We start from the raw sequence: 22617 nt of genomic DNA, 5'->3' as shown, positions 1-22617 counted from the left end.
AAAATTACAATAAATGGTTTTGACAGTTTATTGACGATGTGTAACATTTTATCTCTGACACAGTTCTTTTTACGCTGAATGGAAAATGAAACAAAAGAATAGCAGCACAATTCAGAAATCATGAACTCAAGATATAACATTGTATCATTACATGATTTTTACTGCAATAGTACAACATAAATCATAAACCAAACACTTGATTCAAGCTGTCAACTCAAGCATCAGCTGACTGTTAACATTTTGGGGGGTACGCCATGCAAATGAAATAGGTGTTTGATTCTGACTGAGGAAGTCCAGTTTCAAGACTGAGAAGGCAGACTGAAAAAAGGCAAAAAACAAACATCTGAAAATTAATCTTAAGAGCAAAGAGCAGATGGGCTGTACCAAGAGCTCTTGAGGCTAAACAGACCCTGTGCTTCCTTTGATGGACAATCTATCTGTAATAAAGGTAAGCTGCCAGTCCAATCATAATAACTGGTATTGGGAAAGAAGGAGTGAGCTGCAAGCCTAAGACGACCCAGGATAACAGAGCATTAACCAGCATGGAGGAGGAAATGACAAACAGTCTGGTGATCCCACTGCTGTGTTTGAGAACCACAGACATCAGGAGGCCATTCGCTGCTTGCCCTGCTATGATGACCCAAACTACTCCAGAGTAGCCCTCCAGAAAACTCTTGTCACTTGCTACAGATGAGAAAGAGGACAGCCCATTGATGGCCACACCAAATATATAGAGGTAGAGATTCTGCAGGCTGAGGGGCAACTTCTGGCTCTTCAGCACCCTCTCTGTAAAAACTGCTGCAAGACCTGACACGCAGCAGTACACCACCACGAGGAGCAGCCCCCAAGCTGTGATATGAAGCCTGGGACTTTCCTCTACTTCAGTCCTCTCAGTGCCCCCTATATCCAGGCTGCTGTAGCTGTGACACACCCCCGCAGCCATGAGGAGCCCCAGAGCTAACCACTGAGCAGGCTGTAGCCTCTTGCCAAGACAAAGGGAATATAGCAGGGCAGTTGAGGCTATTTTAAGGTTAGAGAGTATTTGGTATGAGCTTGGGTCCATGTAGGCCTGCATAACAACAACCAGGTTGTTGTTGAGGGCATAGAGTATAGCAGGGACTGCATAGGGGGCCACAAGGAGTAGACGTGGAGGGGCACAAAGGGCTGATACGCCTCCAGTGAGAATGAGGCTTATCAGAGAGATGAGGAGTTTAGCCAACTCAATCATAACAACACATGAGGTGGCGTTGAACGGGACTTGACCATCTACCTTGGTGAGTGTGATGAGAGGAGCATGAGAGCCATAGATGAGAACCATCAGTCCCAAGAGGACACCCCATTTAATCCGCTTCACCCACTGTCTCTTGATCCGTGCCGGGGAACTGGGCCCCACATTCTGAATCACTATCATCTTTAACGATACACAAAAAACACCTGATTTTTAACAAATGAATTCTTTAGTGCAAAAAAAAAACATGCATTTTAGGTTATTTTAATATGAACATCTACGGTTCTTTGTCATTTAAATATCAATTTTAAAATATTAAGTAACACTATTCTCTTTAGTCCCCTTTTTTTGTACTTTATATCAGAACAATAAAAGATTTGGGGATTATTCACAGGAAAACTGCCTGTTTTGAACATAACCCATTTTAAATTTAATTGTCTATAAATAGCTGCTCCAGGCAACAAAATCAAGAATAAAGAATTAAACCCCTGAAATCTTTTAGGCACAATGTCTTGTATGATTGATTATCATTGGACAGATGCACGTTAACCAACAGGGATATCTTCAACCCAAAACAAAAATTAAAGTATAAAAAGAAAGTCTTTATCTCTGAGTCCCAAGTGAAATTCCAGTTAAAAGATTATGTCCATAATCCAGCCTACATAGAAATCCTGAATTCTGACCTGTTTCAAGCCAGCAGATGCAGGAAAACCTCTTCCTCTTGTACCTGTTATGTCACTGGAAAAGCCAGGATGCAGCCAAAATTACTTTGGTCCTTTTTTCAGACTGCTCATGTACTCTTTTACAGTCCTTTCAATGTTGGGCACCTCATAGTTTTGTGCTGCGTAAATGCCAGTCATTGTTCCCAGCAGCAGTCCCAGGAAGGCAGAGGAACGTAGTTTGGCCACCACATAGCCCGCCAAAAAGCCCTTCAGAAATGGTGATCCAAACACTGAACCACCCTGAGGAGCAATAAAGAAATAGGTTAATGCAGAGGGATTTTAGAGCAGTATTAGCACAGAGAAGTAAAAAACAAACAAACAAAAAGAAGTATGTGTATTTAAAGAAGAAAAAAAGCATTGAAATGATCATCTGCAGAGGCAAAAAATCTTTCATTCTATATAAAGATTTCACTTCACTTGGGATAAATAAAGTGTAATTTAATTTAACATAAGTGATGTAAATATATGGCTGCTATTTCTCCATTTACACAAATCATATTCCATTAGATAAAAAGCCTTATTTACAAGTTAGTATTTTATATGTACAAAAACTACACATGCTGAGGCGGAAACACTTTAATTAGCATGTGAGAAAAGCTTTTGTCTTCTCGTCTGACAAGACAGCAAGGGAACCTTTAAACACCTACCTGGGGGATTCCTACAGACACCTCGTTTTCCACTCGCCTCTGGATCTCCTCCAGCTGATTCTTGAGCTGCGTCAGATCTTTTAACTGTTTCAGAGGATCCTAAAATAAAAGTAGCTTATTAAAACACAACTCTGAATATAGTACAGCGACTCCACTGTTAATGTATTAAAGTCAAAGTCAGGTTTATTATAAATTCTGCAGCATGTACAAGACAAACAGAGAATTGAAATTACGGTTCTCTCAAACCTTGGTGTGATGAAAAACAAAATCGTAAGATAAACAAAACAAACCAAACAAGGTTGAGTTAGCTTATGATTTGGTCGAAGTTGTTGTTTAAAAAATATGTATGTAAACAATAAAAACAAAGAAAGGAAAAGGAGAAAAGGACCTGATCTTACGGATAGCAGTTCCTTTAAAACTTTTGTATTAATAGTTCGTCACAAACATCATTACAGTGGAAGTTCTGCCGGACTGCTAGCAGTAACACGGCGCGGACCTTTTCCTTTACAACCAGTTATTTCTCTCGTAATTTACTTTTAAAAAGGAGGCATGACTGCTTAAAGACTTTTTCATTTCTGTCCAGCTGTTGTTGTCATATGACAAGACACGTGAAATTCATACATTAAAACCAAAAGACCAGAGTAACTCACTCACCTTGTCACCCGCCATTTTTGCTCAGAGTGCGGATCATCATTCGACTCGTTAGACTGTGCTCCTTATTCCGCTCGATTAGTTTGGGCTGATCTCAAACACAGTTTAAAAACCTGGATAATGCTCTTCCACTCACAAAATACTTAATCTGGTGCACAAAAACACACAACAGTGAAAGTGCATCCGCTCCTTTTCAGTCACCTGGGAGATGGCCTGAGAAGAAGTGAAGAGAAGCGGGGGAGGAGGAGATATGGTGGGGAACGCGTTTTCGCTGGTGTAAAATTCACCAAAATAAGGTGGCAACGCTCTTTCGGAGTCTATTGGATGTCTCATAACAAATAAAAGGACAATGAAATATAAAGGTGTTGGATTAAGCTCAAAGCAGTGCTCTAGTCCACTGCTTAGAGCAGCTGAACAGAAGTTGAGGAATCATTTTAATGCTAGTAGGCTTCTGAACCTAAATAAAGGCCACGCATCAACATTATTTATCAAGTTGGAACATTATCTAAGGTCATCTGCAAACCCACTCTGATTAGTGATGTGATGTGTTTAAAAGAGGCGTTCTCACCGAACAAGCCGACGGATCTGAGCGGGTCATCCCGTCTAATCGACTGGTTTAAATGGAGTGAAGACTAGTTGCTCGGTCGCCCGGGGGGCAGTAAAGGATACGTGTAGCAGTTGGCCTCTAGATGGCTGCAGCGGCCAGAAGAGATTCAGAGCTGGGTAGCAATCAGGAGGGACTGATTGAAGGCAGGTGGGACTGAAGGGTGTGACTACTTAAATCCAGCGGGCAAGCTCTACTATGAGCATTGATTCCCTGGCCCGCTGGTGAGATGGACTTTTTGGTTGTGTTTATTGTACTGTTTTTATGACTTTTAATTGTGGGTCTGCCATGCTGTGACAAGAAACTTAATGTTTTATGTGCTTTGTTTTTAGGGACAGCACTGGCTGCCGTTTGTTTTAGTTGATTTTACATGGTTTGGTTTATCCCTTTTTATTTCATTTTACCATAATTCATTTAAGTGGTTTTAGCTTTTTAACACTCTGTCCTCTTTTGTCTTCTAGTGCTGCGGCTGGAGCGTCCTTCTCTCACTGGTGTCGTCTGGGACTGGGAGTTCACATAGACGGTGATGTGGTTTGTGGTGCACGCAGTTTATAGCATGGTGTTTTTGTTTGGTAGTAATTGGATTTATGTTTTGTTTGTAGTATAACCCCAGTCCCGCCGCGGTGAGTGTCTGGGTTCTCGGCCGGAGCTCGACTGTCTATCACCTTGTCTTCCTTTGCTGTGTTTTGAGGTTTTAGTCATGTTTAATAAACTGGCATGTGTCTGACCCACACTGACCGCTGTGGCCTCATAATTGGAGCCCCTACGTGCTACACCCATTTCTGCACACCCACCCCAAGGTTACATACGGAACCAGTATAAGTAATAAATCAACCACAGATAGGATAAATTGATCATCAGCAAGGCTGTCATGAGTGATAATGTTTACATAATGTTTGACGACAGGCGAATCTTTGTTTTCAATTTGGTTGTTTTATGTAATGATATGCAACATTGGACAGTTAACCTAAATAGAAAATACAGTTAATTATGATCTTTTCTGATGCCTATATACTCATTTGTTTTAGTGGAAAGTACAAGTACAAAATTTGTTTATTTATTTGTTACATTTAATAAACCAATTATTTATTATGACCGTGGTGTATATGGGTTATATGTATAAAATATGTGTGTAAAAATACAGAACAAATTAAGTAATAGAATATAATCAAGTTAAGTGATAAGGCACTGCTGACTCTCCCTTTCTTTTCTAAATTAAGATTAAAATATCGTTAATAATCAAAAGATAGAAAGGTGCAGAAATAAATTGTCAACACCCTGCTTCTCAAAAATCTTGCACTTGTAGTGCTACTCTTTTATTTTTTCCATTTAATTCCTTCTTAAAGTTTTTTAGGAAGTATAGTTCTTGATGAGTCTTCGTGGTTAATCTGCAAAGTTAATTTTGAGGCTGTTTTATGAACTCTGCAGTTATGGTAGCATTCTTGAGCACCAGTCTAGGGTAACAGCATTGGGGAAACCCAGTATTAAAGACAATGGCGGAGCATTTGTGGTGTTGATTCTAAGACAGTGGTCGATGGTCAAAATAAAGGAAACTAAGTATAAAACTGTATACAACATTCTAAGTGGCTCCATCAGGTATGTACAGTACTGCTGGCACGAAGATGCTTTATTACAAATAATTTAATAGCATAAATTTCAATAATTTCATTAGATATCTTATAAGACACTTTCTGCTGCTTCTGTTTTTGAACAGAAAGTGAAGTTATGCTTTAACTTTACATAATATTACTATATAATAAATGAGACTGTGTCTCAATGGGACTACCTGTATAAATAAAGGGAAGGAAAAAAAGGAGAATAACACAGATAAAGTTATTTGTTCTGTTCTACTGCAGTTACATTCTGATGATGATACGTGTCCATCTAAAAGGCAAACATCAACATTCTTGTAGGCACTGAGTACTGAATGCATAATCACTGATGCAGATGAAAGCTTATGTACTGGTCATATAATTGCAACATTTTTTAATAGTATCATATTATTCAGTTCAATTCTTATTGATTTAGATTACATCAAATCAACACTAAAGATCAGGATTTGAACTACATTACAAAGACAACAGCCAAGTTTAATTATAGTCTATTAAACGTAAGCCAGTTCAGTCCAGGTTAGCACAGTCTAATTTCAGTTGAAATCTTTATATCAGTTTAATACAATAACCTTAAAGGTTCATGTAAGACATCTACGATTTTGCATGTCCTATCCATCCTGCCACATGATGGGTTGAATAATAATTCAACCTATAATAATAGGATAATTTATTCCAGAGCCAGATAAAATTAAGTTTTCATTTGGACTTTTATGGGCTCAACAACACTCCTGACTTTTCCAGTTTCACTTTGAAAATACTAAAACGTCCCTCAATCAGAGACATCCTAAGGAGGCCACTTCAATTTTAGAAATTGTGCCTACTATGGCCTCAAACGCAACACCGAAGGCTTGAGGGACGCACGAGCTATTTCCACGTGTCAAAAACGTCTTTCATGATTGGCTCGTACAGGTCTATTGCAGCATGTGATTGGTTGGTTGACCATAGCAACAAACCGCCATGTTTCTTTTACTAGTCGAGGAGAAACGAGGCTAGTTTACAGCTGTAACAGACAATTACGCATAGAAAATTCTTTAGCTAACACGAAAATAAGACAGTTTGGAGCATAATATACCGTCGACAAAATGTCTGACATCTCTGGCGGCATCTAAAGGTTGTTCAAACCAGTTTCTGGGACCTCTTGTCTACCGTGGGTAAGGCTTCAATAAGACGGCATTTCATTGGATAACTCAAGGACTCAGGCAGTATTAACAAACGCCATTAAACCTTCCTTCATCACAGGGAAAGACCAGTGTTTTTTTTTACGACCAAGTGATGTAGTTTGTTTGCTTAACAGCGATACGCATGACATAGTAGTTTGCAGAGATACTAGCAGTATTTTATCCTGCCTCAAATCCTACAGTTAGTAGGATTTAAAATCATAGCTATTACACGTTTATATATTTTTGTCTCATTAGCTACCAGATGTGTTCTCAGCGAGATGTAAAACAAACCACATACTCACATCAAAGGCCATGAGGGACCAAGCTAAATCATTCCCAACCCTAAATACAAACAAGAAGTTTCAAATTTCTCTTCTCTATGAAAGGTGGAGGGGTACACTGTGACATAATACCGTGCTATACATCTATCTCAGTTTTAGGCTAAAACAGAAAAAGTGATTTTGTGCTTGTTTCAACCTCCTCCTAGATTACTGAAAAACATGGACAAAGTAGAGCTGTTAGAGGTCGTGAAAGTGACTGAGGAGGTGGAGAGTGCCTACAACAAAATGGAGGCAACTACCCCCAAAAAGAGAAAGAACAAAGCTCCAGAAGAACATGTTGAGAGACCTAAGAAACCCAGGTAATATGCAAAGTCTAAAGTAATTTCCTGAACACAGACTAAGTCTTACAAAGTCATATTTTTTTCTTTTAAGTATGTTAATTGTCAATGTTGGATTTATTGTTTATTTGTTTGATTATTGTAGGTCTGCCTACCTGCTGTACTACTTTGATGTTCACCAGGTCATGCAACTTGGAACACCAAATATGCCACAGTCAGAGGTCAACAAACGTATCAGTGAGAGCTGGAAAAGACTAAGTGTAGCAGAGAAAAGCTACTATCTGGAGCGGGCCAAGTTGGAGAAGGAGGGCGTAGATACAGTAAGCCACATTTATGTATGTATGTATGTATGTATGTATGTATGTGTATGTATGTATGTATGTATGTAACTCTTCTGTAACTACTCTCAGAATCAGCAACTAGAACTAGACTAGACGATAAAATATAGTGACAACAATCTTTTATGACTGACAACCATCTCAATGCTGAGCCCACCATAAGAACACTTCTTGCTATACACACACACACACACACACACGATAATTCTAGTGACTGTGCTAAAACATAAAAATACACTTAATACATGTTTCTTACTTAAATCTTATATTCATAGATATCTCTGGTTCATCTTTGTCTGGCATAGTCTGTATATAAAAAAACATCTGCTGTCATATCACCCATTTAATTATACACTTCACAAAGGGTCTAAAATTCATGCCTAAAAACTTTTGTGTTTCATCGACATGATCCTCACTGTGCATCACCCCTACAAAACAGACGTAAACAAACAGGGAAGCTAAGAGCTGTTTAACATATCTACTCTGCAATGTCTGTCAGTGTTTTAGGGTAAAAAGAATAAAACTTAAAGTGCAATTTTGATAAACTGATGGTGTTTTTTCAAATTAAGTGTGTTTTTGTTTAACTTTTCTTTGAAATCCCATGTATGTATTCATTACCTTTGCTGAAAGTAATATTAAAGGTTTTCATGTGTGCATACAGCTTTATTGGAATAGTTTTACTGAGATATTCAACTTTTATGGCAGATTTAAAAATACACAAGAAAAAATGTCATCCTGTCATTTTCAGCCTTTAAAAGCCACGAGTCCTTGGTCACTAATAAATTATCACTTATACACACATATATATATATATATATATATATATATATATATATATATATATATATATATATATATATATAAACAAACAAACAAACCAAAAAGCTGAACTAATGTTTCCATCCTGCTCACTTTTTATAAGTGGTGGAGGCACAATAATCTGTATTTTGACTAATGTGTCTGTAGAGCCTGCTGGTTTATATAAATGAAATTTTAGGTTTGCAATATTGGACTTTGTGTAATTCAAACAATAAATATTTCAGTGCCTTTTTTGTGATTCTTCATTGTTAGTACGCTTGTAGGCAACTGAATGAATTTCCTTTGGGAAATATTCTTTTGGCTAATTTAACATCAGATTGAGTTATAATTAAGTGACTCATGGGCATCAGTTATTGAAGCAGAGACAAATCAGTTTCCCCCCTTTTTTTCTTAGCAGTGCCCTTGCATATAATGATTCTTTAAAACTCCATAACATGTTCTCTTGATTGTTTCTTTTTTTTTCCTCAGTCATCTCTCAGCCCCTGCAAACATCTGCCAGGCTTCCGCAAAATCCTTCCCAGAGCCAATTGCTTTCTGTTGCCCAAAGGCAGCTCCACAAATCATCAGCCAGGAAGCTCTCAGTCATTGGTGAGCATTGGGTCTCTGGACATTTCAGTTGAAAGAGGTTTACCCTCAGTCTCTCTCACCCAAGAGTCCCAGTTCATGCCTCTTGGGCTTGCTGGGGAGGTGGAATTCTCAGAGCACCACATCATTGCTGACGATATAGCAGAGGAAACAGAAGCAATGTATCCATCCATGGCCATCCAAGCTAATACTGCTTCATCTTTACCAAAAACTACAGCCTCCACTGATGCCATTTTCTCACAGGGCTCTGCTGACTTTACAGTTAATGGCTTCACAGTGAAAGGAAATGAGACTAAAGTTGCCAGTAGTAGTTATAATGGGGCAGTAGTGCAGCAGACTCAAGGGGAGCCTACACAGATGATGACCATTGTACCCACCCAGGTAAGACCTGAATGCCCTTTCATTCTAACACTTCTATTGATTATGAGCTCTTCAACATTAACAGTGTACGTAACTCATGAGTTTTATTACATGACAGTGTTTTGCACACTTCTTTCACTGCAGAACCTGCTGGAGCCCAAGTCGCTGGCAGGTGTTGGCTCTTTACGCCCAGTAATGATGATTTCTTTAGGAGCCAAATCAGAGCAAAGTGGCAAACCTTCATATAAAATGGTAAACACCCACACCATTTATCATACTGAGATATTAACTTTGAAAAAAAAAAAACATGGAAAATTTGATTAGTACAATTAGGAGATACATGAATTAACAAGTTTTCTCCTTTTCTGCAGTCTGTGAAGACATACACCAGGAGAGGTCGAGGAAGGTGTCTAAATCCAGGTTGTTCATTTATGTATGTCACACGCCACAAGCCACCCACATGTCCTGAATGTGGGAGCCACTTAGGTGGAAAATGGATACCTGCTGTAAGTGTCGAACAATCATATACAGTATATACAATATTGTATGTGTGGCTTAAAGCAATTACTGTGTTTGTGGGCTATGTCAGGCAAAGAGGACACAAGAGAAGGAGGCTGCTCCCAAGGAGTTGCCACAGACTGCAGAAACCGAGCATGATGTAAGCAGTCAAACCGCACAACCACCTGCGCAGGAGAATGCTGATGTCTCTAAAACAAGCTCCAGTGGGAGCAACAAGGAAAAACAAATGCAGCGGTCCTCCAAAAAGAAGCCTGCAGCTTCAGCTGGAATGCCACCAGAGGGCAGCACCAAGCCACAGTCTCAAGCAAGGCAAGTCTTGCTGCCAAGTTTTGTGGAATACTGAACCGAGTTGTCATGCACATTCAGTTGAATTTTAAGTGTGTTCAGGGTCACGATTGTGTGAAATGTGATGGATGATTGGAAACTGCATATCATGCATTGCAGATGAGGTATTTATGCTTTAAGAGCAGAAATTACACAGTACAGGTGTGGATAATTGGGCTGAAAAGTTTTGAGGAAAAAATACACAATTACCTTATTTGTTTTTCATATTCATCGTCTTTCTGGCTGAAAAAGAAGATTTTTTTAAAGGATTATTTTGTTCCATTTGAGTGCTGACGTTGTACCTGTTTATTAGAGATTAAATTTTAACCTAATTAACCTGACTTATTTTTCCTCTGTCATTGAATAGACAAGTAAAAGACAATCCTAAAAGTGCCATAACACACAGTCAGAACTGGAGCTCTGCAGTTGTGCAGAAACGGCCTGTGAGACCCATCCTTCCTGCCTTCTACAACACAGGTGACTTGAACATGAAACATACAGGAAATGCTTAATCAGTGTTACAATATGCTGTTATTACATGTTATCATAGTATGTTAATGCATACTACATATCTTCTTGTACTTGGTTTTCAGGCGGTGCTTTGATTCAGATCTTAACTGTCCCACCTGACAAAGGAAAATTTCGAGGTTTAAACAATACTAAGCCATCCACTGGTAAAGAACATTTGATTTAATTTCTCTGAATTAAATGTTATATTTTATTTTGTGCATGCAGTATTAGCAAAATTATATTTTGTCATTACTGGTGCAAACAAGCTGTCTTTATACAGTGATGTGTCTTGAATTACTTGAATTACTTTCTAAGGTTTCAGTTCTCACCTGATGTGGTTGTTTTTCTAACCGCAGTGCCTCGAGAGAGTTTCTCAGGTCTCAAACCCAGCACTTTAAAGCAGCTCGGACAAACCGTCCCAACAACCACAACCACCCAGGTTGACGCAAGCATGTGAACACAGAAATAACACATATGCACACAAAAATAGTGGTTAAGTCTATTTTTTTTTCATTCTCTGCATGTCTCTGTAGGATTCTGCTATCCCTGCAGGCAGAAGCCAGCCTGTGTCTTCCTTGACTGATAGGAGAGTGAATGTCGTGTCAGTCGTGCCTTTCAAACAACACCCAGTTTCCAGCTTTGTCAGTATACCTGCAGCCCTTTTTTGAATTGTTTGATTATATCCAAATGTTCACAATATATTATTTCTTATTATGTTTTACAATATTTTAAATATTCTACGTTCTTGTTTGTGATATTAGGACTTGGGACTATCCACTGCTCGAGGCAGGGGGAGGTGTAAGAACCCATCTTGTGACTACATATATAAGAACAGGCACAAGCCTGCGGTATGCCCAAAATGTGGCTGCAAGCTGACCCAGAAAAGTGCAAAAACTACTAAGGTAAGAGAAACGTACCTCTTCCATATGGTTTCTCAAGTGCACATACTGTAGGATTAGTTTTCAACTGATCTCTTGATTCTTTTTATGAACCTCAGTGTAACCATGAAACCCTGAGTAGCTGCCTCTCAAGACATGACCTTGATGTCTTTGATTATTTTTTCTTCAAGGCTTTCAAACAAACACAACTGTCATCTTTTAATTATTTTTCCTTTATTCATCAGTTCAGTTTGTCTTAACTACATTTTTTACTCTAAAAATGTTCTTAATCTCACCTGAAGTTCTAGTGGTTGTCTTTATTTTAGTCTTTATTTTGCTAATCATATCTACAGTCACTGCAGGAATTAATCTACCCTTGAAACATTTAATAAACAAGCACTTAAATACAGATCCTGCACCTGTTTCCTATTTAACCATAATTTTTCTTCACACTTTAAAACATTCTTTTACATTAATAAATGTGGATGAACTGCATTATTAAGCTAAATTTTAGACCATATAAATGAAACACACAACTTCTTTGTTTTTAATCTCTCAGTCTGAGACTTTACTGGATCCATATCAGGCCCTGAGTCCTGCTCAAAGGGACATCCAGCGCCAGAGTACAGTGCAGCTACTTCGCAGTTCCCTGCAGATTCCCGAGAGCGAGACTGAGCTTCAGGAGACACTTTCCCTCATCCAGGAGCTTAACAATCTTAAAATAGTCCTTGTTCAAGCGGGTGATCAGGAGGAGGAAAACTGCACTGAGACTGAGACCCTGGTTGAGTCTGGATGGCCTCAGTTCTATGAATCAGCAGCTACTCACTGTGGCCTGTGTAGCTACCCTCTGTTCAAAGGAGGGCAGAGGTGAGAAAAGTTGTCAAGTCTTGATGATTGACTTTGGCTCCCTGGTTTATTATTCCCATATTTATTTAGTCATTATTGGTATGTTGATTTTTTTCTTACTGTTTGCTGTTTTGTGTGTCTGTTCTCATTCTTGTGTGTTCTAGTACTGTTGCAGGGCAGGAGGACTGCTGGCTGCTGACTGAAACGTTGATGCAGACAGCCTCTCTTCAGCTCAAAGTCTGCCTCAATACTCAGTGCTTGGCCCTGCACAGCTTCACCGACCTGCATCCAGGTAAACTGAGCCACTTACAGGAAGCCACTTTAAGTCATTATGTTTGATGTGTGAGTCTGAGAATGAACAGCATAATAAATGTACTATTTTTTGGTGACCATCTGTGTCAGACATATTCAGCAAAGGCATTGCAAATAATATAACAGTACTATACCGGCCTTTTAGCTGTATCAAAAGTAAGGACCAGAACATACGACGAGGCCTCTTTCCATTACTACGGTCCTTGTCTGTGGAACAGCCTGCCAGAGAACCTCAAGGCTGCAGAGACTGTTTATGTTTTCAAAAAGAGGCTCAAGACCCACCTTTGTAGCTTGTTTTTTAACTGAATTCTATTTTATCTTTTTCTAATTCATGTTTTATCTGATTTTATTTTATTTCTTTTTTTTTTGTTGTTTTTTTTTAAATCACTGCACTTATTTGTTCTCATTGCTCTTATAGGACTATGTGATCTTTGTTTTAACTTTTTTTAACTCATTACATTTGGCTAAGGGGATAAAATGATGACGTTTATCATATTTTGTATCATAAAACTCAAGTATTTTTAATTCCGTAACCAGATGTGTTTGTGAATTTATCTTTTTTTGATTGTTTGTAATTTTTTCCCAGGTTTGTTTAATATTGGGAACAGACTGTTAGTCAGCATTGACCTGTTCCTGAAGATCAGGGCCAATATCAAACTAGGCCAGTCCCCCTGTCAGGCAGCCATGAGTGTACTTGACCACATCCCAAGTCATCCAGGTAATTACTGACTCACCCTCTACTTGCATTTATGAAGGGAATTTGTGTTGGGCTAGAGCTCTTAAGTAGTTTGATATTTCACATGAAGTTTATTCCTGTGAATATTTCTGTTTCTTTCTATCAGTCCAATCTCTTAGTTCAGAAGAATCATCTCAAATTCAAGAGCTTCTCCTGAGTGGCTACTGGGCCTTCGAGTGTCTGACTGTACGAGATTACAATGATATGATCTGCGGCATTTGTGGTATTGCTCCAAAGATTGAGATTGCTCAGAGATGCACAAACAATGTCTTGGAGCTCAAGAATGTGGAGGTGACACTGTTGATAAAAATCATAAATTTTAGATTACAACATACTTAGTTATTTAGAGTTGACTGTTTAGTAAGTCTAGGATGAAGAGGATGTCTGTTTATTTCATGATGTGTTGACCTCTGTGCAGTTTACATGGCCCGAGTGTTCAGTGTCAGATGAAGTACATGTTGATGACTTCTGGCTGACCATGGAGAGTGAGGCTGTTGAGCAAGCAGCTTTTCCCACCGACATCCCAATCACACGGGTGGATGCTTCCATCATCGCTCCCTTCACACCCCCTCTGATGAGGAGTCCCACTGTTATTAACACAGAGAAGGACAAAGTTTTGTTACGAACACAGCAGCTTTCAGGTACAGGGCTCCTATTAAGGACTTGTTTCATCTTTTACTGTCATTTATCCCACAACTGTTAAAAACAGACAGAAAAGGTACTTACTCCCAGAATGATTATAATCTTTGTGAATAACAGTGGTGTGATGATACAGATGCTATTTGGATGTGTTTGGAGTTGCTAATGTGGACCATGAGGACATTTTCAAGCCGCTCTTGTTGTTTGTCAGGAGATCCATCAGTTTTGGTGCGTCTCGTTCATGATGGTCAGCTGAGGCTCGACAAGATTGAAGATCATAATGAGGAGGAGTTGAGAACAATCCTGAACCGCTGTGGGGCAGATATCTTTCCAGGCTCTACCAAGGTGTGTGTGTGTGTATATATATATATATATATATATATATATATATATATATATATATATATATGTCTGTGTGTGTGTGGGGGGGGGGGGGGGGGGGGACGGACAGTGAGAGCTTCTTACTGTTTATTCTAATGACTTTATTAAATATATTATCTTAATATGAGCTAGAATGTGACTGTTACCACAGGAATGAAAGCAGAAATCTTGCCATGTGATCTTAGTTAAAAAAAACAAAAACAACAAAAAAAAAAAAAAAGAAAAAGTCCACCTGCATCTCAAGGCTGGTAGAACCTGTGCCTACCCTCAGAGGTGGTAGATACAGGGTCTGCCCCCTTAACAAGTACTGCCTTACATGTAATCTTTAATTTAGTTTTTGTTTGTTTGTTTTTAAGCTTCTTCACTCATTGGGTGAAATACATGTTCACTTAGTGTCTTTTGTTTTGACTTCTCATATCTCTCATGAAAGTTTGTGTTCATTAAATCCTGCTTTCTGTGTCTGTGTTAGAATGACCTGCTGGCTTCTCTGATGGACTTGTACACCCTTGTTCATAGTGGTGTCTCCACCGCCCCACAACCCCCCGCACACCTCACTGCTGGCAAGCTGTCCAAAGTCTGCCCCCACAAGGTAAAACTGTCCACCTGCCATTGTATAACAGGTTGTTATTCTTATAAACATCTACTGCCTGGTTATTTTCATTCATGGCTGTAAATGATAATTTGAATGACATGGTAGCATCATTTGCCAAAAAGATAGTAAATAATGGCAACCAGAGCATTTATCCACTAACAAGTTAATTCAAACACCACCATTAAAACAGTCTAGGATTTTAAAGTCTCAAAAGTTAGTTATATACTTTTTCTCTGCTTTTTATATGTGTCTGTCAAGTAAAGTAAAAACAGAAATTTTAATTGTCTGGAGTGTGTTAGACTTTAAAAGTGTTACATGCAATACCTGTTCCCAGGTGGTGTGTTCTTCTAAGTACATAGTGAAAGGAGAGACGGCTCGAGACCACGTTGACCTGCTGCTGTCCTCTCGCTACTGGCCTCCAGTTTATGTTTCCGACTGTGCTCGTCTGGTGGCGCTTTGCACTGACTTACAGTATCCAGAGCTGGCAACCCAGATGTGGGGTCGGAACCAAGGCTGTTTTTCGGACCCTTTTGAAAAGCCCGAGGTAGGAGATTTAGATTTATCGAAAACATTTACTGAATTCGCACCTCACTAACTATTCAGTAAATGTCATTGGGCAGAAGAATTGAGAAGTTAAATAAAGGTTATTTTAATTTTTATTTTACTTAATATTTATTTATCTTCTGATTATGATTCTATTCAGAAGGAAAAAAGCAAATCAAAGTTAGACTGAAGATTAAAACATTGAAAGTATAAGTTTTATAAAGAAAAAAAAACGTATAAGTTTATGTTTGTCTTGTAAAGATCATTCCAAAGTTATTCCTTGCATGTACTTGTGTTATTTTTTGGTAAAGTTTCAGCGTGCTTCTGCTTAAGACATTTTTCTTTTTCCTCTTTCAGTTTGTGTCATGTACAGAGTTGCAGGACCAGCCGTACAGCGCTGATCTGTCCTTAGTAGCAGAGAACCAGGAGGTCCATCCTATCACCAAATCTTCTTCCTGTTGGCTGGTTCATCCTCCGGGAGCATCTCAGGAGCCTTCTGCTCCAGAGCACTACTCCATGGACCTCTGCAAAGACCTGGAACCTTATGTTGGTTTGGTAGCAGAGCTGATGACTGAGAAAAAGGAGGATGATGAGGAAGAACAGACAGATTCAACCAGGAAGGACTGTGGAGAAGAATCTAAGGACAATTTGCCAGTTAGCCAAATAAACAAACTCATGGTTTTCAATAACACAGCTTATTACTACCTGTACAACCGGTTGGTAGACTTCCTCACTAGCAGAGACATTGTAGGGCATCAGATCAGCCAAATTGTGAAGGCCTGCCAGCCTGGAGAGGTAGTCATCAGAGATGCTTTGTACCGATTAGGAGTGGCCCAGATCAACACTGAGAAAGATGAAGATGAAGAAAAAACTATACAAGACCAGACAGAAGGGGATGCAACAGGAATTCATGAGATAGTGATGGTTGAATAAAAAACATTTAGTTTAGACATTTACTGTCAGACTGTAAAAATCACTGCATGAAAAGGGAGAAGTGCAGCTGATGAAGAGGGAGATGTGAAGAACAACAAGGTGCCATGTAAGGGTTAAAGTGCTCTGGTGCCAAGGTAACCTACACACTTGCAAAACAGAAGAAGCATAAAGATCAAATAATGATCATATTAATTATTGGAGGACCAGCCTGTAATAACAGGTTTTCCAGATGAGATAATGTTGGAGGGGGTGGGCTGAAGTTTACACAGAGGACCTTTTTAATAGGAGCCATATTAAAGACTGCAGAGTGCTCAGTAGCATTTAGCTCAAAGATTCTGAATTTTTACTTCATTATGCAACTTAGACATATTTTCACTAATTTTTATTCATATTTACATTATATATCAGGATGGTGCAGACTTCATGTAAAAAATATTAGCTATACATGACAGTTTTCTTTTAACCAAAACAAAATGAACAGCTTAAAAGCAACTCAGTGCTTGTGCAGGTGATATGAACTGGAGTCCTAAATCACTGCTTTCCCCTGACTTGAATGTAGAAAAGTCCTTATTAACTGACCTACTTCAGATCTAAATGTAAAGACGTCACTGCTTTCTTTTTACATCGTTACCTCTGAACTGCCACCTTCTGCCTTTTGGACTGTTTGCTTCATGAAAAGAGATTACATGTGTTCATTTTACTAGATCATAATGTGGAGGTACATATGTGTGGTCTTTGTTTTAATTGCCTTTTTTTCGGGGGCGGGGGGGTTGTCTCAATTACACATGTTTTAACCAATCAACCTTAAAGAAACAAAAAAAGGTTTTATCTGTTTGCACAAAACACGTCAGTGAAAGAGTCTTCCTTCTTGTTACCCGTCTGGTGGTTAAAGTTAATGATGAGATTACATAATCTTTAACATCTGTGCCTGCAGATGCTTAATGTTAGAAACAGTAGAGGAGCCATGTACAGGGACTTTTGGAAGCTTGTATTTGTCATCGTCCTGAAGGTCATTGCAATTTCAGGCTTTCAATTATGTTTGAAGTTTTAATTTTCTGGGAGATAATGGTTATACAAAAACAGAAAAAGATTGGCATACAGGTTACTGTGGGCTTTCACATGGGATCTTTCAGGGCATCAAATGTTTGGATAAATGCACCATAGCAAGTTGTACTTTGATCTGATGCTTTTGGCAGAATTCATATTTCAATATTTGTCTATTCCTCTTGCTAAAATTTGTTTTTAAATGAGTTAACTTGCTATTGTGATTAAAGCTCAGGGTGTTGGTAAGTTTGCTCCAAAGGCTCAGTTGGGGTGTGGCTTGGTCCGTAGAGGATTGGACCTCTGACTCCCCATCCCTTACATGTGTTGAAGCATCCTTGGTAAAAGCAATGAACTTCACGTTGCCCCCAGTGTGTTCATCAGTGTGGTTTTAAAGAAAAGAATTTATACATTTCATGGCTGCATGGTATTAGAAAAAATATGCATCATTATTATTGGTGAATATTGTGATTAAATTCTGCTTCTTGATATAGAAACAAATACTTCTAAGTGTGATGAAGACCTCATTAACACACCTGTGCTTGTTCTGCTACATCACATCAGCTCGCTGTGGCCTGTGTAGCATGTCTGCTGTGTAAGGTTTATAGCCTCCCATTTGTTACAGTCTTTTACAATATTAATATTGTGCATGTTGATGTCACAATGAGTTTTTTAGACATTGTGCAGCCTTAATACATGAATAGAATAAGAAATGACATATGCGTATGTGTGTGTATTTGGGTCAATGGATGACTTTAAGCGCTGCAGAACCAAAACATGGTTAAAAGACCTTTTTACCATTTACTGTATGATGTGCTGCTTTATATTCAACAAGCAGCTCTCAGGCGTTTGGGGTCATTGTCCTGTTGAAACACCAAACTGTCCAGGTATCAGCTGTCTGACCGATCGGTTCGTATTCTTTTTGGTTATATCATTCGCTTTGTGCAATCTGCCGGGTCTATTCGTAATAAAAAGCCCCAGAGTATGATACTGCAACCACCGTGCTGAATAAGTGATACTGTGCCTGATATTTAGTTCTACAAGCATGTCTCTGGTCAATTCTAACTTTATCTACTTTCCTGTTCTACATCTAACTGTCCAGTTGACTTTTTTTTTTCTTTTCATGTCCATGTAGTGAGTTACAAACCTTAGCAGAGTTTGAAGCTGTCATGTTAGTGAGTAGGGCTTTCTTTCTTTGACAGGTCCAAAGTAGCAAAGAATTAAAAACCATTCTCCCGTCTTCCTTACTGGTGACAATTTGAGTTTTCTTCCAGACTACGGTGACCCTACCAATAAGTCGTAATAACAAGTTTGAAAAACGGGCTGTGTGGTGTTATGCTGGTTATCACCGCTGCCTCACTAGAAGGTCACTGGTATGAGCCCCAGCGTGGAGTTTAGATGTTCTCCCTGCGTGGGTTCTCTCTGGGTACTTTGGGTTCCTCCCACCATCCAAAGACATGTATTCTGGGTTAACTGGTCATAGGGGCTGCGTGGCTTAGTGGGTAGAGTGGTCATCTTGTAGCCTGAGGGTTGCCGGTTTGATCCTTGGCCTGTTGAGTTAATGTTGAGGTGTCCCTGAGCAAAAACACCAAACCCCAAATTGCTCCTGGTGGGTCGTGGTTGAGCGCCTTGCATGGCAGCTTCCGCCATTAGTGTGTGAATGTGTGTGTGAATGCGTGATTGTCATGTATAATGTAAAGCACTTTGGGTAAAAGAGCTATATAAATACAGACCATTTACTCTAAATCCTCCCTAGGAGTGTGTGTGAGTGGTTGTTTGTCTGTGATGGACTGTTCAGGGTGTACCCTGTCTCTCACCTGCTTTTTTATTTTATGCTGATTACTGGGATGGGCTCCAGCTTCCCCAAAACCCTAAATTGTAATAAGCAGTAGAGAAAATGAATGAAGTTTAAAAAAAAAAAAAACTTCCAAGTCTATTTTTCTATCAGAGATGCATGTTGCACTCTGCCTCAACAATTCAGAGAAGCAATATTGTCCTTAAGCTAAGTTTATTATGGTCATGTAATTAATGTCCACGATAACTATGTAAACTGTCAACTTTAACTGTACATTGTGCAGATAAAACAATGATTAATATTCCCTGTAAATTAAACAGCTTATGTAACAAAGAGCTGTAACAAATGATTTAGCATCACTGCTAATCTCTGAAATCTGCGAAATAGCTGGTTAACTGAGCTGAGAACCTCGGTTATTATTGTGCTTGTCCATTTGAATTTAAATCCCACTCTCTTTAAAAAGTGCATAAAACTTTTAAGATTGATTCGGGTATAAAGTGAGACACTGTTACTTCGTATGTAACGTGACAATTGTCACTTCAAATTTATATTCGTAGGGAAAGTAAGGTTGATGCAGTTTTGACAACAGATGTTTGTGCTGTTACTAACAACATAAAAATGTCAAGTGATCTGATTTGGACACGCTCAGCATGACAAATCAACCCTGAGGTGTGAGTGAATAAGTCTTGTACAGAAAGAATACAGAAAGCTCTGTGGTGACAAATAATCTTTTAAATAATTTTTTAACCCTTTAACTCAGCTAATTTAGTCAATATTAACACAACAAGTGATTGAATGGATTGAATCAAAGGTTAATAAGTTCTGGAACAATTTTAAAGTTTTGCACATTAAGGTAATTCTTTGTCTTTTGCTGTCACATTGTTTGACCATTCTAGTTCATTAGAATTAAGTTGTGTTGAGTAGGTCAGTCCATAAATAAGGCATACCAAATATGGTGTTAAAAAATGACTTTATTGTTGTTTATATTATGCAAATTCAATTTAAACCAATCACACTTGCTTTGATTGTCTAGAGGCTATTTGTTTGGCACTTTTAGCTGAACATATACATAAAATTTCAAGCTAGTACAGTAGTAAATATTCAGTTTTAAATTAGCCTCGGTGCATCTGTGGAGCTGATTCAGATCCAGATTTCTGTGAAGATTTAACCCTTTGTTTCTAAAATTGCTGAAAATTTACAGGTCTATACATGCTTCAAGCAATCAGCAAATAATAATAGAAAAATTAACATAACAGGCTACATCGTGCAACAACTGATATGGTACTTAATTTCAGTTATTTTCCCCCAAAATCCTGTCTAGCATTGTGTACTTCTGTTAGGTGGCTCTTCAGGTACAAATTGCTTTTAAAAAAAACATTCAGCATTCTTGTAGAAACACCCCTGAGATATCTGCAGAAAATTGACAACTACACTAAAGATCAATGAGCTGTCGGTTTCTCCGCTCCAGTGGAGAAGACTTTCCTTCTTTAATGGACATGATTTTAACAGTTTCTGCGCATTTATTGTAGAACTGTGTGTCTCTGAAAGACATGAGCAAAATCAGGTTTTTATACATTAAAAAGTTAAAAACAAATAAAAAAACGTACATAATAGTTTTTGGAATGATACAAATTGGCAAAAATCTAATATGGAAGACTGTTGGTTCATGAGGTTTTTTCTTTTATAGAGCATGTCAAATTGAGCCTTAGTGGTTTCAGGTCAGTTTGAGTTATAGTGTGCAGAATGTGGCCTTCAAAGGACTGCATTTCCAAGCTCTAATTACATATCCATCATGTGTTTGTTTTGGCTGTGACACAGGCTGTTCTGGCTTATTCTGGCTCACAAGCATTTTAATACTTCCCTACAAAGATTTCAGAGTTATGCAATTCTTGCAGATATTGTGGGAAATGTTTCAAAGGAAATGCAGATTGGATTATTTACAACAGAAAACAGGAAGTTGACAAATAACAGTCTTGCTGCTCTTCAGCACTGTATCAACTCTAAGCTGTAATGTGGATTTTTAATGGTAAAACTTTATGCCAACACCTTGGCAGCTTTTCTGTAATATAATTTGCAGCTTTTTCCATTACTTTGTCATTGGTTTTTGCACAAAAAATAAACAATTACAGAAAATACTGATGTTCTAATGCACAAGATTTCAGCGAAAATAAAGATAATTCTTGATTTCTGAGATATTTACACTATTACACATCTCACTTATGTTTCATTCAGATGCAAGCACATATGAAATATCTGAAGTCACACAAATTTGCAGTCTGTACCTTTCACATAGCTTATGTCATTCCAAAATCTTCATACAGTTGGCAGTGTAAGCTGACAGCTACATACAGGCATTGGTGAAGCTTACATTTTAATATTCATCTAATGCTACAAGAAATGATTAAACTGTGCCTCACAAAACAACCCCCCCCCCCTAAAAGAAAAAAGAATTTTCACATTGTCAGACATTATTCATCAGATCCACAGTGAATCCACATATTTCCCTGCTCAGTTCAGTAGTATTACCTGCTCCTAAACTACACTGAAAACCAGTAAATTAATTAGATTCAAGCAGAACAATCACATGTTGCTTCCCACTCACAGCCACTGTAAGTGTGTCGCAAGGAATAGATCGAAGTGACCGAAGCACAGAAAGGAAAACAACACAGTCATTCTTTGCCTTCTCTATGGTTGCTATAGCATGGTAAAGTCAAGAGCGGGACTTGCACTTAAGATGTTCAATTATAAGGATCAGGGGGGAAAAAAAAAAGCTAAAACCTTGTCTAAAGCACATAATGGCTCAAGGAGTTTTCTTCCGGTATTTATGTTTCTGTCCTTTTCAGACAAACTATGCACGCAATAAAAGGATGAAAAGGAAGTGATCCTGCTGACAAAACTGACTTAAACCTCCACAATAACAAGATTCTCATGAGGCAGTGATTAAAACAAAACAAACAAATAAACATTAAGTATATTAGATAATTAAGAACACTCAGGAAGGAAGGATGCTCAACACATAACGGAGTGATTGAGAAACAATCCACTAGTAGTAATATTTAGGATAAGATACAGCTTTGAATGCTTGTGTGGCTGTTGACATGTTTTCTCCTTACGTGTCTGCAGCCAGAGTTAGACGTGGCAATTTCTAGTCATGTCTGCTTTGAAGCGGGTCACATGCTTTCCTGCAGATGCTTGTCTGTCTGGAGTTCAGTCACAGCAGCC

The 22617-nt window shown here is 38.5% G+C and overlaps 3 protein-coding genes across 6 annotated transcripts; 1 reads left to right on the top strand and 2 right to left on the bottom strand.

Moving 5' to 3' along the window:
• Positions 1 to 14: 14 nt before the first annotated feature.
• On the bottom strand, positions 15 to 1415 carry slc35a4 (solute carrier family 35 member A4). Its single transcript, XM_041990757.1, has one exon. It carries the CDS (start codon positions 1409 to 1411, stop codon positions 434 to 436), a length of 978 nt encoding a protein of 325 aa, XP_041846691.1. The 5' UTR covers positions 1412 to 1415; the 3' UTR covers positions 15 to 433.
• Positions 1416 to 1985: 570 nt separating this feature from the next.
• On the bottom strand, positions 1986 to 3877 carry LOC121643377 (SLC35A4 upstream open reading frame protein). Of its 2 annotated transcripts, none has more exons than XM_041990762.1 (4): positions 3817 to 3877; positions 3252 to 3341; positions 2598 to 2696; positions 1986 to 2190 (listed from the first exon to the last, which is right to left on the bottom strand). In XM_041990762.1, exons 2-4 carry the CDS (start codon positions 3264 to 3266, stop codon positions 1993 to 1995), a joined length of 312 nt encoding a protein of 103 aa, XP_041846696.1. In that variant the 5' UTR covers positions 3267 to 3341; positions 3817 to 3877; the 3' UTR covers positions 1986 to 1992. The 2 variants fall into 2 exon arrangements, with proteins under 2 accessions (XP_041846696.1, XP_041846695.1); XM_041990761.1 differs by having other exon boundaries at positions 3252 to 3461; positions 3817 to 3868.
• Positions 3878 to 6434: 2557 nt separating this feature from the next.
• Positions 6435 to 18830, top strand: hmgxb3 (HMG box domain containing 3). 3 transcript variants are annotated; one of them, XM_041990753.1, is made up of 22 exons: positions 6435 to 6616; positions 7113 to 7265; positions 7390 to 7564; positions 8870 to 8989; positions 9230 to 9367; positions 9491 to 9598; positions 9718 to 9852; positions 9936 to 10174; positions 10557 to 10666; positions 10783 to 10863; positions 11056 to 11138; positions 11233 to 11340; positions 11461 to 11601; positions 12137 to 12444; positions 12588 to 12715; positions 13322 to 13453; positions 13578 to 13762; positions 13890 to 14112; positions 14322 to 14455; positions 14961 to 15080; positions 15418 to 15627; positions 15984 to 18830. In XM_041990753.1, exons 2-22 carry the CDS (start codon positions 7126 to 7128, stop codon positions 16557 to 16559), a joined length of 3594 nt encoding a protein of 1197 aa, XP_041846687.1. In that variant the 5' UTR covers positions 6435 to 6616; positions 7113 to 7125; the 3' UTR covers positions 16560 to 18830. The 3 variants fall into 3 exon arrangements, with proteins under 3 accessions (XP_041846687.1, XP_041846685.1, XP_041846686.1); XM_041990751.1 differs by having other exon boundaries at positions 8870 to 9367; XM_041990752.1 differs by lacking the exon at positions 6435 to 6616 and having other exon boundaries at positions 7187 to 7265; positions 7427 to 7564; positions 8870 to 9367.
• Positions 18831 to 22617: the final 3787 nt, after the last annotated feature.

Source organism: Melanotaenia boesemani, chromosome 7 (genome assembly GCF_017639745.1).
Source record: "Melanotaenia boesemani isolate fMelBoe1 chromosome 7, fMelBoe1.pri, whole genome shotgun sequence".
In the NCBI taxonomy this organism is placed as follows: Eukaryota; Metazoa; Chordata; class Actinopteri; order Atheriniformes; family Melanotaeniidae; genus Melanotaenia; species Melanotaenia boesemani.
Note: the sequence above shows the minus strand (reverse complement) of the source record. Positions and strands in the feature narration are given on the sequence as shown.

Excerpts from the sequence above, each read along its gene's own strand:
- hmgxb3 (XM_041990751.1), top strand. The coding sequence starts at position 7,126 with ATGGACAAAGTAGAGCTGTTAGAGGTCGTGAAAGTGACTGAGGAGGTG. Across the intron at positions 7,266-7,389 it reads GAGAGACCTAAGAAACCCAG|GTCTGCCTACCTGCTGTACT; the intron begins GTAATATGCAAA and ends TGATTATTGTAG. Across the intron at positions 11,341-11,460 it reads AACACCCAGTTTCCAGCTTT|GACTTGGGACTATCCACTGC; the intron begins GTCAGTATACCT and ends TTGTGATATTAG.
- slc35a4 (XM_041990757.1), bottom strand. The coding sequence starts at position 1,411 with ATGATAGTGATTCAGAATGTGGGGCCCAGTTCCCCGGCACGGATCAAG.
- LOC121643377 (XM_041990762.1), bottom strand. Across the intron at positions 2,191-2,597 it reads TGTCTGTAGGAATCCCCCAG|GGTGGTTCAGTGTTTGGATC; the intron begins GTAGGTGTTTAA and ends ATTGCTCCTCAG.